General features: G+C 34.5%; 1 protein-coding gene across 1 annotated transcript in view; it reads right to left on the bottom strand.

Annotated features, from left to right (window-relative positions):
- The window catches only part of LOC136033123 (GDP-fucose transporter 1-like), an 86,377-nt gene extending 66,857 nt beyond the window's left edge, over nt 1–19,520 (bottom strand). The window contains exons 1-2 of the mRNA XM_065713753.1: nt 19,386–19,520; nt 12,515–12,601 (exon numbers count right to left, since the gene is read on the bottom strand). Coding sequence (XP_065569825.1) covers nt 12,515–12,601; nt 19,386–19,494 — 196 coding nt within the window. The 5' untranslated portion in view covers nt 19,495–19,520. The remainder of the gene's footprint in view (nt 1–12,514; nt 12,602–19,385) is intronic.
- Between the last annotated feature and the right edge of the window lie 1,026 nt (nt 19,521–20,546).

Here is a 20,546-nt window from a genome sequence, read left to right as displayed (position 1 = left end):
TGAGTGAAAAACATTTCTGCTGATGACGATCACTGTAAATGTGATCGGAATATTCACTACTGCCTAATAAAAGGGTTTATCCCTATTCGAACTATTATTTATCGTTACACTATTCCCTTCCTCCCAAGATATTCTTATTTCCTTTAAATTTCTTCTTTTGACCTCTTTTTATCCTGTTCAAGGATTTTTTTTTTTTTTTTTATCTTTTTTTGGCCCATCTAGACCCCCAGTAACAAAATTTCAGTAAGTAAAAAACATCTTTTACAAGTAAAATGCAACTTAACCATGCGACTTTACGTAATATTCAACTTTCATTATAGCCCTAGAACGTGGTGTAGGACAAGATTTATTTTTTTTATACTTCTTTTCTCATAAGCAATCGTTTGGATCAGTGCCAAAAATTCTTGCCAACCAACTCTTCTTGAAAACATTTAACACATTTTTATTCAAAAAATGTCATTACTGTGGCTTTCACTACCATAGGGCATGTTTTTATCACTAACACATTATAACAACTCATTTCTTATATTCCTGATTATCTATTTCTGTCTTGACGAATAAAGTCAACAAAAGGGAAGCTAGCTCCAGTAGGGAGTTTTTCTAAAAGATGTCTTTTTTTCTAAAAAGATTTCGACTATGAAAGTAAAGATAAAAGGACATTTGATGGCCCAGTGATTTAATGGTTCTCAGCCATTCAAATTTTGATCTCAGAATCAAAATTTCAGTCACAGGGCCTATTAGCAAGCCTGTCGTCCCAACCTTAGGGCATCTTGAATCAAACTTTGAGTCTTGTATTGCCAAGCAGGCCATCAGTTCACAATTTCACCACAAGGTGAAAAGTGAAGACTAAAGTCTTAAATAAAACACGTGACACGAGAACTAGACTAAATCAAATTGGAAATATTCATTAAGAAAAACTGGTTAGAATCTCACAGCTTCACGACACAACGCTTATTTATTCTTCTAAACCTTTTTTCAACATTATAAACTCCTCAGGTATTGGATGTTCCACTTTTTACATCTTCATCAGGCATCACTTCTTCATTTTCATTAATGCAACAAGAGTTAACACCCTGTACCCTCAAAACTCCCAATAAGTAGTAACCTAACCATGGATACCCCTTTATCCCCATCAGCGAGGTTTAGAACCGTTTCACTTTCTTATTTAATTAGTTTTCCAAAACCTCTCGTGTCCTCATCCGAACTAAACCCACAATAAAATCCACACAAACAGGGGGGGGGGACTAAATCCATACAAACAGGGGGGGGGGGGTACTAACCCCATTTAACCCCCAATTCTGCACTAAACATCCAACAAACCACATTTCCTACCACAATAACTGCATTCTCGCACACACTTTAACGTTATTAATTGGTATATATACAAAAACGGAAGCTTTCCTCTCAGCCGTTCATATTCGATAGAATGATGACTAAAGGGGTTTGAATAATCACTGTGAAACTTGGGTCAATGCATCTCTCCCTTCCACAAGACCACAATGTTCTTCTCTTTAAATTTTACCTGCTGCATCTCTAGATTCCATAAACACCCTCATACTAAGCAATTTACCGCCAACCGAAATCAGAATAATACCTCTATAATTACTACATTCACTCTTTTCATTAGTTTAATAAAGAGGTTCAATCAAAGTTCGACTTAAAGTGACTAGGTACATCGTACTTCCAGCAGATAGCATGTTTATAGTTTTCGGTATCTCATCTCTAACGTCGTAACTACCATATTTCAAAAACTCGTTTACAATACAGCAAGTGCCTGCTTCCTTAATGTTTTTAATCCTTTAACACTGGTCTCCGGGCAGCTGAGCCCTCGTTTAACCGAACCTCTTGCAACTCAACCCATTTAACTGAGCCCCCGTGCAAATCAGCCGCCGTTTAACAGGGCTTCTGTTTAACTCAACCCTCTTGCAACTCAAGCCCTGTTTAACTCAAAACCCGTTTAACTTAACTCACCGGCGATTCGAAGCTCGGTCAGATCATCCCCGTACAACTCAACGCTGAATCAACTCAAGTCCCGTGTAATTCAACCCTCATTTAATGCAATACCATTTAAATCAACTCTAATATAACTACACTCCCTTTAAGCGCAACCCCAATTTAACTCACACTCCATTGAACTCAACCCTTAGGTTAAGTTAGGTTGAGTTACCCAAACAAGCGTTAAGTTAAAGTGGGTTGAGTTAAACGGGTGTTGAGTTGCATGGGGCTGAGTTTAATGAGTGTTAGATTGCCTGTTGCAGAATCGAATGAGAATTTAGTTGCATGGGGGTTGAATTCTATGGGTTTTGAGTTGCACTGGGTTGATTTGAATGGAGACTGAGTTAAATGAGGGTTGAAATGCAGAGAGGGAGGGTGAGTTGAACGAAGCTTCAGTTACACACACACCTTTAATACCTTCTTGAACTCCTTCTTACTAAATAAGTCTCCTTTCACTAGTTGTTATAAGAAATTCTCAGAGTAAGTCAAAACTAAATTCCCATCCCCTTAAATTTTGAACAATACCTCTCAGGGGATTATTTTTATTAAAAACACATTCGTTGTTAATTTCAGTTCAAAATAATAAATCACTAATTATCCCTCCCTCCCCCTAGATGTTTCGAATTATATATTCACCCCTTTAAATTTTAGTGAATGAGGGGATCTAAAACACCAGATTTCCAATTGACTGACTCACCTGGTGCTTTTCTGTGAAACACCAAATTAAAATACAACTTTAATCGACGGTTCTAGGAAGAGAATTCTGACTCCACCAAAAACTAAAATTTCTTTTCAATACAATTTCAATGCAAACGGAATGAGCAATCCGATAAATCATGTCCAATTAGAATGCACAATCTGTTAAATAATATAATTAAATAATATAATTAAATAATATAATATAAATAATATAATTAACAAACATGTTAAGAGTCTTATCAAGTCTTATCACAGGTGCATCAAGTTTTCGCTTGCGACTAAAATTAAACTCATACAAACTTCATTGCAGTCGGCTAGAAAAATAAGAAATTCTTGTGTTGGAAAAAGCCTACCATTTAAACCAATACATGGAGCAAAATAGTTGAATGTGAATTTCCACCATATTTGCTGAGATTCAAGCACAAGTAACGTGTGTTCCAGACTTAAAACAATATATAGAGCAAAAAGATTGCATGTGAATTTCCACAATATTTGCTGAGATCCAAGTACAAGTAACATGTCTTCCAGACTTAATGATCCAGAGATAAGATATTATTGTCACAAAAAGAAAATGAGTATTTCTGATACTCTCTTAATTTTCCAGAACGGCTAAGATACTGCTTATGAAGTTTTTCAAAATAGTTTTTTTCTATTGGGAAAAAGGTGAAAAAATCAAAGGGTACCGTTGAATGATCCAGTTCATGTTAGCTATAGAATCCATAAATTTATGATAAGATTATTTTAATGAAAAATGTTTCGCAATAAAACAAGTGGATAGAAAAAAAAGAATACTCTAGACTAGGAATGGACAAACTACGGCCCGTGGCCACATACTGTGCAGCGGATTATATTATGCGGCCTAACAGCTAAAATCTGCTCCATAATACGATTTTAGTCAACCTTATTTTGGATTTTTTTTTCTCTTTTTTTTTAAGGTTCTTTTTTCTTGTTTCTACATTGCCTTGCTTTGCGGTCAGACTGTAAGAAGAATAAATTTCCTTTTATTAACATTTAGTAAGATAGTTGATAAGAATTATGCATTATTAATTTTATTAGCGGCAATGAAATTATTTTATTTAAGCTAGTGTTTTTTTTGTTTTTTTTTTTTTGCTTCTTTTCACTACAGGCTTCAAGGCTCCATCACAAGTGACGATATGACACTGGTCCTGGTAATTGCCCCGCTTCTTGTTTAAAAATATTTGTTATATCTTCTCTTAACCGACTCGAGAGACAGATTTTCCAGGATCTCTAATAGGATGAAATTCCGATCGTCAGGTAAACAACTCCATTTCAAGCGTTTCTGTTGAGCTCTACCCCACTTAAATTAGTCCTAAAAAGTTGTAATTTGCGAATTGGTCGCAAAAGATTTGCTCTATTCAGAACGAGTTTTGACAATTATGTTCTGGTCTTGAGACGGCATAGGGGTTGTCAGCCCTATTCATGTTAATTTCTGCTCGTTTGGAGTTTGACTCGGTTATTCATTTTAATTTCTGTTCGTTTTGTGTTTCATTGTCACCATACTATTTATTATCAAGATGCAATATATTTTACGAAATCGTCAGTTTTTCAGCAATTTTTGGAGTGCCAGTGGGTGATTCTCTGAGGGAATCTAGTTTGATACAAAAATAGATGGCAATACTATTCACAAAGTGTGTGTGCAGTTTACACTGGTATATTTTCCTAAATTTTAGTTTAATGCAAATTAAACTATCTTATTTCAAAGTCAAATTCATGTCTATAGTTGCTGGTAACTCACATACTATCTTATACGAAAATACGTTGGTATTTGATCTATAGGATAATTTTATGGAATAGCTTATTTTTTAAGCTTCAATTTTCAACTGATATTCAGCAAATTTATGAAAATGTAGAGCTGTAATCTAGCTGCAAAGCTGTAAAACAGCAATCTAGGGGGGGGGGCAGATATGTGGTCTTTTAATTTTTGCCAATTTAAATATCAAAGTAAAGGTTTTTTTAATGAAAACATCCCCAAAAAGGTTTTTTTTTTAAATCCAGGGGGGAATAAAAAATGCTTGGATCAGGTAACTATTTTCAGATAAAAAAAAAAAAAAAAAAAACTGAATTTTAAGTCACCGGCCAACAGATTCACATAGGAGTCACTTCTAAATGTTGATTGAGTACAGTAAGGTAGACCAACACGTATAAGCGAACATAGGTCCGGGGAATAGAAGGGAGAGAGCCATTAAAACAGGAAAGGTACGTGATTATCAAGGAAACTGTACAATATAAAGAGGAGGGATGTACAATTCGAGGAGGGGAGGTGAGAGGATAATGTTAGGCACACACATTTAGGAATCAGGTAAACTTAATAACATATTAAACAAAGAAGAAAAAATATAATAAATGAAAAAAAAATCAATCAAAAAGTAGAGAAATTCCACGCAAATTAACGGTCCTTTGTCAATTCTAAATTCTTGGTATAATACTGCATAGGTAGGCGTGCCTTGTTTCCCTCTCATTCCAGGCTATCTAATGGTCCTATGTCAATTTGAAATCATTGGTCAACCTACCTTAGACTCTAGGTGGGCGTGACTTACTAAAAGATAACAAACAAGTAATGGTCCAATTAGAGACTCATACTTACTCCCACCGTTTACCCGTGCCATTTAACCAAACACTTGGAAAAACATAGGTTCTATGACTATCTTAGCTCTATGCCTATCTTCCTTAGCTCTTCTGTCCTAGGAATGACGCATGGATGGATAATAGATAGACATATCTATTAACAAATGAACTAGCACAATTCTTATACAATCCTAATAAGGGGAGGGGGTGGTTAATGACAGATTTGCCTCTCACTCCATAGGACAATCTGTCTTGATTCGGGTAATATTCGGAATAGAATATGAGTCAAAGATAAATTCCTTGATTCGGGATAGAAATATATATTAACAAATGAACTAATCCTAATAAGGGGATTAATGCCAGATTTGCTTCTCACTCAATTGGACTATCTGTCTCGGCTTTTTCTACAATTAGTCATGGCTTGATGCCGACGAATATTCAATTTTAATTAAAAAATCAACGGACTCGGTCGAGTTAAAAGTTTGAATTAGTATTGAATAGTTTTTGGCATCAAACCATGTTTAATTGTAGAAAAAGCCAAGACAAAGAGTCCAATTGAGTGAGAGGCAAATCAGGCATTAACCCAACCTTATTAGGATTGGATAAAAAGGAGGTTAGTTCATTTGTTAACAGATATATCTATTTATTATCCGTCCATGCGTCATTCCTAGGGTAGAAGAACTAAGGTAGATAGTCATAGAGCTAAGACAGTCATAGAACCTGTAGTTTTCCAGCAATTTAAGCTTTAAGATTTCTGCTTTACCTAGCAGTGAGCTATATAAGTCAAACAGTTGGTGGTAACGAACTGTAGTAAGGAGCGACCCGGCTCAATAGTAACTAAAACTCTAAAAAACGGGATTCTGACACCAATATATACATCGAAAGAATGGAATTTTTATGCTGATTTTAAATATATAAGTTGCATCAAGTTTAGTCTGATCCATCAAAAGTTAGGAGCCTTAGAAAATTTGCCTTATTTTCGAAAAAAGGGGAAAAAATTCTACAAGTCACAGAATCTTAATGAAAATTACACCATCAGATTCAGCGTATCAGAGAACCCTACTGTGGAGGTTTCAAGCTCCTTTCTGAAAAAATGTGGATTTTTTTTTCCAGAAGAAAGATCACGGATGCGTGTTTATTTGTTTTTTTGTTGTTGTTTTTTTTTTTTTTTTCAGCGGTAATCGTAACGATCTAGTGGTTCTAGAATGTCGCAAGAGGGCTATTTTAACAAAGATTAAGAGTTCTAGAGCGGTTTTTAAGTAACCAAAAATATTGGAGGGCAGCTAGGCCCCCTCCCACGCTCGTTTTTCCCAAAGTCACCGGATCAAAATTTGAGATAGCCATTTTGTTCAGCATAGTCGAAAATCTGGTAAATATAATCCCCCACAGTCCCCACGGAAAGGGCTGCAAGTTATGGATTTTTCCTAATGTTTACATTATTGGTTATTGGGAGGTATCCTGACGTTTTCAGGGGGGATTTTATCTGGTGGTGGGGGGTTTTGGAGAGGGAGTTACGTGACAAGATCTTTCCGTAGAGGAATTTATCTTGGGGAAAAAGAATTTTCATGAAGGGGGCGCTGGATTTTCCAGCATTATTTAAAAAGATTGTTCTTCTTTGTAATAAGGTGTTAAGGCCAGGGCAATGGCCAAGCGCTTGGAAGACATCATTGCTTATACCACTTTTTAAGAGAGGAAACCCGAAGGCTCATAAAATTATCGTTTAGTAGCACTTGTCCCTGCTTTAAGTAAGGTTTTGGAGAAAATATTAGATACCAGGCATTCCAATTGGTTAAATAAAAATAATTTAATACATGAGGAACAAGGAGGTTTCAGGACAGGGTATGGGACAACAGATAGTGTGTTTATTTTAAAGGCATTAATAGATAAATATGGAAAGGGTAAAACTTGTCTTTATGTGGGATTTCTGGATCTCCATAAGGCTTTTGATAGTATCGACAGAGAGTCATTGAAGGATGCCATGCTAAATATTGGCCTTCCCCATTCATTTGTTAGATTGATAGTGAGCATGTATACTTGTGTGAGTGGAATCATTCAAGTTGGTAATAGGTTTTCGAAGCATTTTGATATTAAGTGGGGAGTAAAACAGGGCAGCACCCTTTCACCTAAGTTGTTTCATATTTTTATTAATGATGTTGTTAATTTTCTAGAGAATAGATGGGCTCCGAAAGTTAGCCTAGGGACTCAAAAACTATCTCTCTTATTATTTGCAGATGATATTGCTTTGGTGGCTAATAAACCGCAAGATCTACAGACTCTTTTGAATCTCATAGAAGAATATTTGCATATAAAAAAGTTAAGGCTGAATACTGAAAAGAGCGAAGTTGTTATTTAAAAAAAAAGGAAGGTTGGGGACGATGAAAAATATACATTTAATTTTAATAATAAGGAACTATTTATAAGTAAAAGAATAAAATATTTAGTCTTTATCTTATCGGAAAATGGAAGCCTAAGGAGTCATGTTGATGAAATAATTAAGAGAGGTAGGGTGGCCATGTCAGCTATATTTAGAAACCCGACAATAATGGGGATCAAAAACCTAAAAATGCATAAAAGAATATTTAACACAAAAATTTTACCCGTGATAGAATATGGAGCAGAGATATGGGGTGGAGAAACAGTGCAGCAACTGGAGTCCCTTCAGCTCCAGTATTATAAAAGAGTGTTTGGTCTACATCAGACAACTCATTCACAGATTCTGAAAGGTGAAATTGACCTGTTTTCTTTAAAGCTACGTAGGTATATTTTAATGCTTAGATTCTGGCTGAAGTTAACTAAGAGTAATGAAGATAGACTAGTAAGAGCGGCATATGAAGAGATGTTGAAATGTGGTTTAAAAACCTCGTGGCCATCCCAAATTAAATCATTACTAGAAAAAGTAGGAATGCCTTATTTATGGAATAATGGTCTTTGCTCTCGTGATGTATCAACAAATTTGGAAAGCCAGGTACGATTTATATTAGAGTGTCAGGAAATTCAGTATTGGCAAGGGCTGGTTTTTGATTCTACAACCCTGCAACATTATAATCAGGCAAAACCTAGTTTTGAAGAGGAAGTTTATTTTAAATTTAACTTAACGGCTATGATTCTACGTCGTTGGATTCAGCTTAGGGCAAATTGTCTTCCAATCCAGAACAGGCAAAAAACGTTCGACAAAAATAAAATGATAGTTGGTCCCGATAGGCGGTATGTTTGTCCCCTTTGTAAAGATGATGATAAAGACTTGGATCATTTTCTCCGGAAATGCCCGGTGCTCTTGGATTTACGGGAAATTTATTTGCATGGGGTTAATTTGATGCTTCCGGGTATTCTACAAAATAGTAACCCAACCACAATATTTCGAGTGGGAGTATATATAGATAAATCTTCAATATGAAGAAAAAGTTTTATATGACTAATTTCTTTTGTAGTTAGATTAGGTATTTTTTGCGTTGAATTCTGTTTTTTGTGCGTGTTCGTACTGTTGTTAATTTCCTTGCTTGTTTGTTATTTATTTATATTTTTGTATATATGGCCCATGGGTTTTTTGAAATACACTTATCTATCTATCTATCTATCTATTTAAAAAGAAGCAATGAGAAATTAAATAAAAAAGCAAGTTTTTTCAACTGAAAGTAAGGAGCAACATTAAAACTTAAAGCGAACAGAAATTATTACATATATGAGGGGTTAATCCCCTCCTTAATACCTCGCTCTTTACGCTAAAGTATTTTTAGTAATTTCAAAAGAGCTATTTATTCTAATTAAATAGCCTTTGTGATTCAGGGATCATTAATTCAAAAACATTCAGAAATTAAATAAAAAAAAAACAAGTTTTTTTAATTGAAAGTATGGAGCAACATTAAAACTTTAAGTGAACAGAAATTATTACGTATATGAGAGGTTTCGTCCCCTCCTCAGTACCTAGCTCTTTACGCTAAAGTATTTTTAGTAATTTCGAAAGAGCTATTTATTCTAATTATATGGTCTTTGTGATTCAGGGGTCATCAATTCATAAACGTTCAGAAATTAAGTAATAAAAAACAAGTTTTTTTTAACTGAAAGTACGGAACAACATTGAAACTTAGATTGAACAAAAATTATTCCGTATATGAGGGGTTCGTCCCCTCCTCAATACCTAGCTCTTTACGCTAAAGTATTTTTAGTATTTGCTAAGAGCTATTATCCTTATTAAACGGCCTTCGTGATTCAAGGGTCGCTCTTAAAGAATTGGAACAAAATTCGAACTTTAGTGTCGACGAGGGGGTGAGCCCCCTCACATACGTAATAAACAAATAAGAATATAGAAGTTCGTTAAAAAAGTTAATTTGTAAGTTGCGTATATTTGTTAAGAATAAAAAAGTTCGTAAATAAAATTAAAAGTTTTAGTGGCATTTTTTAAGTAATCCAAAAATTTTGAGGGTAACTAGGCCCCCTCCCCCGCCCCTTTCTCTCAAAATGGTCCGATCAAAACTTTGAAAAAGACATTTAGCCGAAAAAAGTAAAATTAATATGCATTTTTTTTTATTACTCGTGTACGGTGAGCCGAAATGTATTAACTCAAAACGTTTAGAAAATCAATAAATAAAACAATTTTTTTTAACTGAAATTAAGGAGCAACATTAAAACTTAAAATGAACAGAAATTATTCCGCATATGAAAGGGGCTGTCCCCTCCTCAACGCCCCGCTCTTTACGCTAAAGCTTTTTATTGTTTTAAAAATTTAGTGTAAAGAGCACGGCGTTGAGGATGGGACATCCTCTTTCATATACGGAATAATTTCTGTTCGCTTTAAGTTTTAATGTTGCTTAAAAAAAAACTTTTTTTTTTTAATAAAATGATAATACGAACAAGTGAAGCTTTAATTAAAGCAGCGAATAAATAAACTATTAAAGCCCGAATATTTTGGCTTCACATCCAGGCACGTATAAAAAAAATGGAAAAGACCGTAAAAAGACTGATGAAAATAATATAAAAAAAAATGAAAAGCTAGTGAGCGTATTCTTCACCAAGGTCTGCACTACCTATCCACCTATTACGGCTAATGAAAAGTCCACCATACTTGAAAAATGTGAGCCTGAGAGCAACATAATAGTTAGTGAGTTCGACGTTAACACTGAATTACGGATGATCAAACCGAATACATCTTCATACCCTTGTGAATTACCTGCCAAATTGCTACGTGAATATGCAGCTTTCATAGCATTACCACTGTTAATCAACATAAACGAGTGTTTTACTTCCGGCTATTTCTCATAGTGAAAACGGACCTATATTAGTTAACCCTAAAAAGCCCCCCCCTAGTGCATGCGACGATCTCCGCCCGATCTCACTTACACCTTATTTGGTGAAAGTAACTGAGGCCTTCATATTCATGTTTCTTCTGAAACAAATTCATGGGCGTATTGATAAATTCCGGTATGGTGGGCTCCCCGAGTGTAGTACTACAATCTACCTAGTATGAATGTTTGACTGTGTCCTCCAATGGCTCGAAAAATGTAGCTGTTTCGTCGACATTTGCGCAGTGGATTTCAGAAAGGCCTTTGACCCAATCTACCACCTGACTGCAGGCATGAATCTCCAGGAAATGTATGCCAAACAACACACCCTTGGCCTTGTACTTGACTTCTTAACTGGTCGAAAACAAAGTCTCTGCACTCCACGAAAATGATTCGGATTCATCATGGTCAGATACTTCTTGCGGGGCCCCACAAGGCACGGAATTAGCTGGAATAATTTTCCTGGCTGTAATTAATTCCCTGCTTAGTTATCACGACGACCGTTACAAGTTTGTAGATGATCTGTCCATAGAGCTCGCTTACCTGGTCGAAAACACGATTATAACAAAGCAGTTTTCAGACCAGTTATTTGATCAGCTAAAGACCAAATGCTCTAGTCATGATCTTACCATCAACGTAGCCAAGTCGAAGATAATTTGTTTCAACCCTCTGAAGCGGAATATAGATATGCCTCTAATCCCTTTCCCGATTGTGAACGAAATGAAAATATTAAGAGTAACTTTCACTAGTGACTGTAGTTTCAGTGCCCATATTAATTTAACCGTCCACTAATGCAAGCCTTCAGACACTTACCAAAATGAGGCGTTTTGGGTGTGATACTGAAAGTCTTCTCCATGCCTACATGTATTGTGTTCGCCCGTTGCTCGAGTACGCGTGCCCGGTGTGAGGTCCATCTGCTATCCGCACAGCGTACCTATTACGCGACATAGAGTCCGTCCAGAAAAGAATAACAAGGATTATACTCAGAAACCGCGACATACCCTATGATCAAGCGCTCACTAAATTAAATTTATCTCCACTTAAAGTCCGGCTTGAACACCTTATTCAGCAATTTGGAAAATCCACCCTAGCCAATAAGAGCCACCAATCACTACTAACCAAACCAGCCCCTCCCAATAGTCGAACTTAGTTACAAAACATCTTCAACCCCCAAAAGTTAGAACTAATCGTTATGCCAACTCATTGCGCCAATTTTCAATGCTGAGTTAGAGTGTGTGATTTTTGTTGAAATGTATGATTTTGTACAAAAAAACTGAATTTAGCTATGCTACGAGTTTTTAAATATACCGATCTCTACTAATATAATCATACCGATAAAATACCGATCTCTACTAATAATATTTTCTCTACTAATATAAATAGAAAGAATGACAAATAGTATTAACCTGACAAGCAGTAGTATTATGCATAAGATTGTTAAAAAAAAAGATTACTCCCTTTTCTTAGAATCTCACATCGGAAAAACCTCTACCATGCGGATAGATCTTTCAACCATGTAGAGTGCTCAGCGCAGGCTTATTATTTTCACATATATTTTCAATTTATTTATTTTTAATTTATTTTACAACTTTAATTTTAATTATTTTAATTTGATTTATTTTTAATTTAATTTGTTTTGTTTTAAAACTTTAATTAAAGCAGTGAATGACATTAAAGCCCAAATATTTTGGCTTAAAATCCAAAAACACTTAGCCTATAAATTGAAAAAAGTCAAAACTAGAATAGACCATAAAAAAGATCAATGAAAATAGTACAAAAAAAAGTTTCATTTATAAATTGAAAGACAGGCAACCTGTATTAACCTAGGCTATGCATAAAATTTAGAATCTCATACCAGATTAGCCCTACTATGTGCATATATCTTTCAATCATAGAGAAGGAGCCTCATTATTTTTACATATACACCTTTTTTAATTTCACAAAGTGAAAAGACTAACCAGTTGATCCTTCCTGGTCAACTCCTAGCCAAAATCCGGAGACTATGACAGCACAACATATAAAGGCTCCAGTAGATGTCTTAGTTTCTGGAAAATAGAAATCCAAATAAGTTACACATGCATTGTTCCTAAATAAATGGTGCATATGGTTGTATAAAACAATATTAAAGTACCAACATTTTGAATAAAAAAATTTACGGAATAAACAAAACAATCAACAGTTCGTGGTAACGAACTGTAAGTAAGGAGTGACCCGGCTCAATAGTAACCGACACTCTAAAAAACGGAATTTTGATACCAATGGATTCATCGAAAGAATCAGATTTTTATGCTGATTTCAAATAAATAAGGCTCATCAAGTTTAGTCTTACCCAACAAAGTTAAGAACCAGAGAAAATTTGCCTTATTTTCAAAAAAAGGGGAAAACAAGCTCTGAAAGTCATAAAATGAAAATAACAACAGTAGATTAAGCGTATCAGAGAACCCTACTTTAGAAATTACAAGCTTCTATCTGCAAAGATGTAGAATTTTGCATTTTTTGCCATTTTTTTTGTGTGTTTATTTGTTGTTTTTACTATATTTTTTCCCACGATGATCGCATGGACCCAGTGGTCCTAGAATGTCAAAAGAGGGTTCATTCGAACGGAAATTAAAAGTTCTAGTGGCTTTTTTAAGTGACCAAAAAATTGGAGGGCAAATAGCCCGCCTCCCCCCCACGCTCATTTTTTCCCAAAGGTCATTGGAACAAAATTTTGAGAGAGCCGCTTTGTTCAGCATTGTCGAAAAATATAATAACTATGTCCTTGAGAACGACTTAATCCCCCACAATCCCTGGGGGAAGGGCTGCAACTTATGAAATTTACCCATTTTTCATATGCAGTATTGGTTATTGAGAAGTATACAGACAGGGGTATTTTTCTGGTATGGGGGGGGTTGGTTACAAGGGAGGATCTCCATGGAAGAGTTTTCTATGGGGGAAGAGAATTTTCCATGAACAGGGCGCCGGATTTCCCAGCATTATTTTTAAAATTCCTAAAGATTCCTAAATAATTGGAACAAAATTTGAATTTCAGTGTAAAGAGCGAGGTATTGACGAGGGGCGAACCTCCTCATATACGGAATAATTTCTACTCGTTTTCAGTTCATGAGTATAATAAGTCTAGTCAATCAGTATAATGAGTCCATGGTAGCGCGTTTTAGTTACTTTTTATTCTCTCGTGTCTTTTTATGGTATTTATTTTTTTCTCTCTCCTTTTCTTGCTCAGGCATCTTTCATTCAGTTTTTCGTAGTGTCCCTTTCTTTCTGTCTTTTGACTTAATATATATTCTAATACAGTGAAGTCAAATTCTGAAATATTTTTTTTATCAGTGGAAAAATTGTTTTTTTAAAGCTTTCATTATTCAAAGAATCTAATTAAAATATGCACTCTTAATAGGTTACTAGATACAATAGTATACTCCCATTAAAACATATTCTGACTAATTCAATTTTTCTTTCTAGCCAGTTTTTTTTTTATTACAAAATTTTAACACTGTTATGATTTTCTATGAATTTTGCAGTTCCGCATAAAATAATTTTTTTTTCTTAACGCGCGTCTACATTTGATGCTTTTTAGAAAACGTGACTGAAAATCTGTAGAGCTCAAAAAGCGTCTATTGATTGGTTGAGAATTCCACTGCAGTTTCACAAAAAAAAGGTCAAATGTAGGCACACTCTTACATATTTTAGCCATTTAGAGACATCTACGACCTTTTACATTTTTCTATAGTTTGCAATCTGCATATTTCAATTTTATGTTCGAACAAATCTTAAATATCTCTTTAAAAAAAAGAAGTACATAAATACAAATTTATGGGGCAAAATATTCAGAAATATGAGAGAAAGGAAGCGGAGATATAGAATAACTACTTTATTCATTTCGTAATTATTTTGGTAATCTAGTCATTTTTGTTCCTTTTTAATTTTGCATTGCTTAGCACTTTGCACGACTTTTCAAGGGAACTTATTTATTGGATCGGTAAAAAACCTGGAGTTAACCCTTCAAAGCGAAATGCCACAACGGGCACACAACTACAGTGGCGCGTAACTAATATGGCGCGAAAAAAGCGAAAAAAAAGAAAAAACCTAAAAAGAAAAAACTTAAAAAAAAGAAAAAAAGAAAAAAGGTGAAAAACTAAAAAAAAAAAGCTAAAAAAAACTAAAAGAGCTGCAAAACTAAAAAAAAAGAAAAACTAAAAGAGAAAAACTAAAAAAGAAACTATATCTCTATATATATATAAATAAGTTATATGTATGCATGTTTGTTTGTTTGTGGGTTTGCATATGACGTCATTATAAGTATATATGGCTTTGTATATGACGTCTTTATAAGATGACACTACAGACCGGGACACAAATGACGACCGGGGTACAGGGAATATAAATGACGACCGCGACACTCAAAGAGAAAATACAGACCGGGACACCGGGACACAAATGACAACCGGGACACAGGGAATATAAATGACGACCGAGACATTCAAAGGGAAATTACAAACTGGGACACCGGGACACAAATGACGACCGGGACACAGGGAATATAAATAACGACCGGGACACAGGGACACAACTACAACGGGGAAGCCGGGAGCACAGGGGGATATATAAATGACGACGGGGACACAGGGAATGTTTGATGAGCAATCGCCATCAACAAAGCTAAAGGGCAATCATTAGAACAATGAGGTATAGTACCAACTATTATAGTTGGTGGTAATTGTACTAACTATAATGAAGTATAATACCAACTAGGTGCTGGGGTGGCGCGAAGCGCCACCCCAACAGCTAGTATATATATATATATATATATATATACATATATATATATATATACTAGCTGTTGGGGTGGCGCTTCGCGCCACCCCAACACCTAGTTGGTGGGGCACTTCGCGCCCCCCCCCAAGCCCCCCCGCGCGCGTAAGTCGTTACGCGCCATATTAGTTACGCACCAATGTAGTTGTGTCCCTATGTCCCACCTGTGAATAGAGAGATATATATATATATATATATATATATGTTTTTAACTACGTAAAACTTGCGAATATACAACATTCTTTGCTGTCCCATTGTCTGTGCATATAAATAGATTGTCAGGTTTACCGACTCTTGAACATGCAACATATAATGGTCCATGGGAAAACAATCCGTATTCAGATCTATACCTCATGATTCTAATGATTGCCCTTGAGCTTTGTTGATGGTGATTGCTAATGGACGATTCCCTGTGTCGCCGTCGTCATTTATATATCCCCCTGTGCCCCCCGGCGTCCCCGTTGTAGTTGTGTCCCTGTGTCCCGGTCGTCATTTATATTCCATGTGTCCCGGTCGTCATTTGTGTTCCAGTGTCCCAGTCTGTGATTTCTCTTTGAGTGTCCCGGGCGTCATTTATATTCCTTGTGTCCCGGTGTCCCGGTCGTCATTTGTGTCCCCGTGTCCCGGTCTGTATATACATTCGTTTTTGAATTGGTCTTTTTTTTTAGTTTTTAGTTTTTTACCTTTTTTTAGGTTTTTTAGTTATACCTTATGATTCTAATGATTGCCCTTGAGCTTTGTTGATGGTGATTGCTAATCGAACATTCCCTGTGTCCCCGTGGTCATTCATATATCCCCCTGTGCCCCCCGGCGTCCCCGTTGTAGTTGTTTCCCGGTCGTCATTTATATTCCCTGTGTTCCGGTCGTCATTTGTATCCCGGTGTCCCGGTCTGTATATACGTTTCGTTTTTGAAATGGTATATGATGAAATAAATTTTTGTATTTTTCCCCTTTTTGTCTTTTTAGTTTTTTTTTTTTTGGTTTTTACTTTTTTTTAGTTTTTTTAGTTTTTTTTCTTTTTTCTTTTTTTTCCCCGATGTCCCGGTCTGTAATTTCGTCAGTCGAAAACATGACGTCAGCCGACACAGAAACATGACGTCACCTGATCCACAGACAGACAGACAGACAACTTATTTTTATATATATCTATATATATAAAAATAAGTTGTCTGTCTGTGGATGTGTGGATGGATGTGTCAGGTGACGTCACCTGAAAAAACTGGATCAGGTGACGTCAAAACTGAAAAAACTAAAAAAAGGCAAAAACTACAAAAAAAACTAAAAACTAATAAAAAAAATAAAAAAGCTAAAAAACTAAAAAAACTATAAAGGTAAAAACCAATAAAAAACTAAAAAAAAAACTGAAAAAACTAAAAAAGGCAAAAACTACAAAAAAAAACTAAAAACTAATAAAAAAAGTAAAAAAGCTAAAAAACTAAAAAAACTAAAAAAACTAAAAAAAGGTAAAAAACTAAAAAAAATAAAAAATAAAAAAAAACTAAAAAAAAGGAAAAAACTGAAAAATAAGCTAAAATAAAGGTAAAAACCAATAAAAAACTAAAAAGAAAAAAAGGAAAAAACTAATAAATGACGACACTCAAAGAGAAAGCGACCAGGACAAAAGGAATGTTCGATTAGCAATCAACAAAGCACCGGGACACAGGGAGTATAAATGACGACCAGGACATAAGTAAAAAAAAAAACTATCTATATATATAAAAATAAGTTGTCAAACTAAAAAAAGGCAAAAACTACAAAAAAAACTAAAAACTAATAAAAAAGCTAAAAAAACTAAAAAAACTAAAAAAAAGGCAAAAACTACAAAAAAAACTAAAAACTAATAAAAAAAATAAAAAAGCTAAAAAACTAAAAAAACTAAAAAAAGGTAAAAAACTAAAAAAACTAAAAAAACTAAAAACTAAAAAAAACTAAAAAAAAGGAAAAAACTGAAAAATAAGCTAAAATAAAGGTAAAAACCAATAAAAAACTAAAAAAAAAACTGAAAAAACTAAAAAAAGGCAAAAACTACAAAAAAACTAAAAACTAATAAAAAAAGTAAAAAAGCTAAAAAACTAAAAAAACTAAAAAAACTAAAAAAAGGTAAAAAACTAAAAAAAAAAATAAAAAATAAAAAAAAACTAAAAAAAAAGGAAAAAACTGAAAAATAAGCTAACATAAAGGTAAAAACCAATAAAAACTAAAAAGAAAAAAAGGAAAAAACTAAAAAAAATTTTCATCTAAAAAACTAAAAAAAAGGTAAAAACTAAAAGAACTAAAAAAGAAAAAAATAAATGACGACACTCAAAGAGAAAGCGACCAGGACAAAAGGAATGTTCGATTAGCAATCAACAAAGCACCGGGACATAGGGAGTATAAATGACGACCAGGACATAAGTAAAAAAAAAATTAACAAAACTAAAAAGAAGGTAAAAACTACAAAAAAACTAAAAAGAAAAAAAAACTAAAAACTAATAAAAAAACTAAAAAATCTAAAAATCTAAATAAACTAAAAAAGAAAAAAAAGGAAAAAAATAAAGGAGAAAAACAAAACTAAAAAACGAATGTATATACAGACCGGTACACCGGGATACAAATGACGACCGGGACACAGGGAATATAAATGACGACCGGGACACAGGGACACAACTACAACGGGGACACCGGGGGAAACAGGGGGATATAAATGACGACCGGGACAAAAAAACTAAAAAGAAAAAAAAACTAAAAACTAATAAAAAAACTAAAAAATCTAAAAATCTAAATAAGCTAAAAAAGAAAAAAAAGGAAAAAAATAAAGGAGAAAAACAAAACTAAAAAACGAATGTATATACAGACCGGGACACCGGGATACAAATGACGACCGGGACACAGGGAATATAAATGACGACCGGGACACAGGGACACAACTACAACGGGGACACCGGAGGAAACAGGGGGATGTAAATGACGACCGGGACACCGGGACAGGGAATGGTCGATTAGCAATCACCATCAACAAAGCTCAAGGGCAATCATTAGAATCATGAGGTATAGATCTGAATACAGATTGTTTTCCCATGGACCATTATATGTTGCATGTTCAAGAGTCGGTAAACCTGACAATCTATTTATATGCAAAGACAATGGGACAGCAAAGAATGTTGTATATTCGCAAGTTTTACGTAGTTAAAACCATATATATATATATCTATCTATATTCACAGGTGGGACATAGGGACACAACTACAATGGCGCGTAACTATTATGGCGCGTAACGACTTACGCGCGCGGGGGGGCTTGGGGGGGGCGCGAAGCGCCCCCACCAACTAGGTGTTGGGGTGGCGCGAAGCGCCACCCCAACAGCTAGTAGATATATATATATATATATATATATATATATATATATATATATATATATATATATATATATATATATATATATATATACGAAAATAAAAATAAGAATGTTTTTAAAACAGCCCTAGCATCCTCACTTCAACGAAGTTCAACCAGAACTCAGTCCTGAATTACACTGTCTTGGAAAAAATTTTCCGGTCGTTTCTAAGTTGAGCTTGTTTGATGTGGAAAGGCAGAGCAGTCTTCGTCACTATTTAATTCAAGTTCAGCATTTTTTTTTTTTTTATTGTATTGTTGAGTAACGCTCCTCTGTGAGTCGCGTTAGTGGATTTAAACTCCGAATGGTGAAGTACCAAAGATTTCCTTGTATTCAGCCTCCTCCTTGCTTGGTTTTGGGTGCATGTAAAATAAGACTATTTTAAAGTTTATTATGATTTTTAATGTCTTTTAAGTGCAACACTTCTTAGCTATGAAGTGAAATCAAATGAGCCATTACTGAGCTTTTCAAAATTAAATTCAAAGTTCTATGAGATTTACTTTCGAAATAACATTTACAATGTACTAGATAATCATCACAGATGATAATCGTTCGTTATGCATGATAAGAGTAGAGATACTATTTATTGCACGGGAGGGACATCCCTTTTCGCTGCCAACATTATCACATTGACTATAATAACTTACTAAGAATAATATACGTCATTAAGACGTTAAAGACGGTTGTTAATGATCTTCCAACATAGTAAAACGACACCCCAACATACTTCAAACATAAGTTATTGAATGTAATCATAGATATGAAGACCAATGACAGGGGCAGTACCTGAAAAAACGAAGAAAAGGAAATGAGAACAGAGGTGTAAAAGTAGAGAAGGCAAAACTTGGAATGAAACAAAGAGAGAAAACTCAATGAAGAAAACAGACAAAACGAGACTTCGTCAGTAGCGAAAAAAACTAAGACGACGCAGATATTTCACCTTTATAAAAAGTAGGCGTCTTCAGCGTAAAAGAAACAAAGATTAAAAACTAAAATAAACTGAAAACACAGAAAAAAACACGACCAATATTAAACTAAAATTGCCGCAACAGATCACTTGGGTTGCTATTATTAAAAGAGTTGCTTCGATGAAAGCACCAAAACAACTGGATAAAAATTATATTAAATTAAAATTAAGTTAATTATTCTATTGTGAAATAATCCTGTTGTATGCTATCAGCGATGTAACTCTCCTGGGTCTTGTATTTAATCTCATCTTTAGGGGATTTTGTAAGATCTTAATACCCTCGTTAACAACTGGTTCATTTTTCGCAACAATGTTATAAATTGGATCAATATTTCAATTTCCTGTATCACCATTTATTGAAACACTAGCAAACATATATTTTTTTTTTATTTGAATAGCTTCCCGCGCTATAAAGAGTGGGTGGCACTTGATATCTGCAGCACAATCACCTTCACTTAAAGCAGTTCCAAGATGCTACCGGTTAATTATCACAAAGAAAAAAGGCATTTCTCATGACTGTAGAGCGAAATCTAACTACCAAGCAAATCACATCGGTATCAATCATGACTGCGGAAACCCCTTCGAAATATTTTTGGCATGACAATTTGACAATTTTCTATTTATTTACTTAAACACAAAAAAAAAACTACAAAATATGAAGTTCCTGCCAGGAAAACACCATCTCGTCAGAAAATGTTGCATTGTTTGCTAGAAGATATTCAGAAATATATGAATATATGTCATTAACATTACAGTACGCAAAGATTAAGGGCGTGTCATTTTTTGATGTTAAACAATTTACTTTTGCACCATTTGAAGCTAGCAACTGACAAATTTCTAG

This window comes from Artemia franciscana, chromosome 11 (genome assembly GCF_032884065.1).
Source record: "Artemia franciscana chromosome 11, ASM3288406v1, whole genome shotgun sequence".
NCBI lineage: Eukaryota > Metazoa > Arthropoda > Branchiopoda > Anostraca > Artemiidae > Artemia > Artemia franciscana.
Note: the sequence above shows the minus strand (reverse complement) of the source record. Positions and strands in the feature narration are given on the sequence as shown.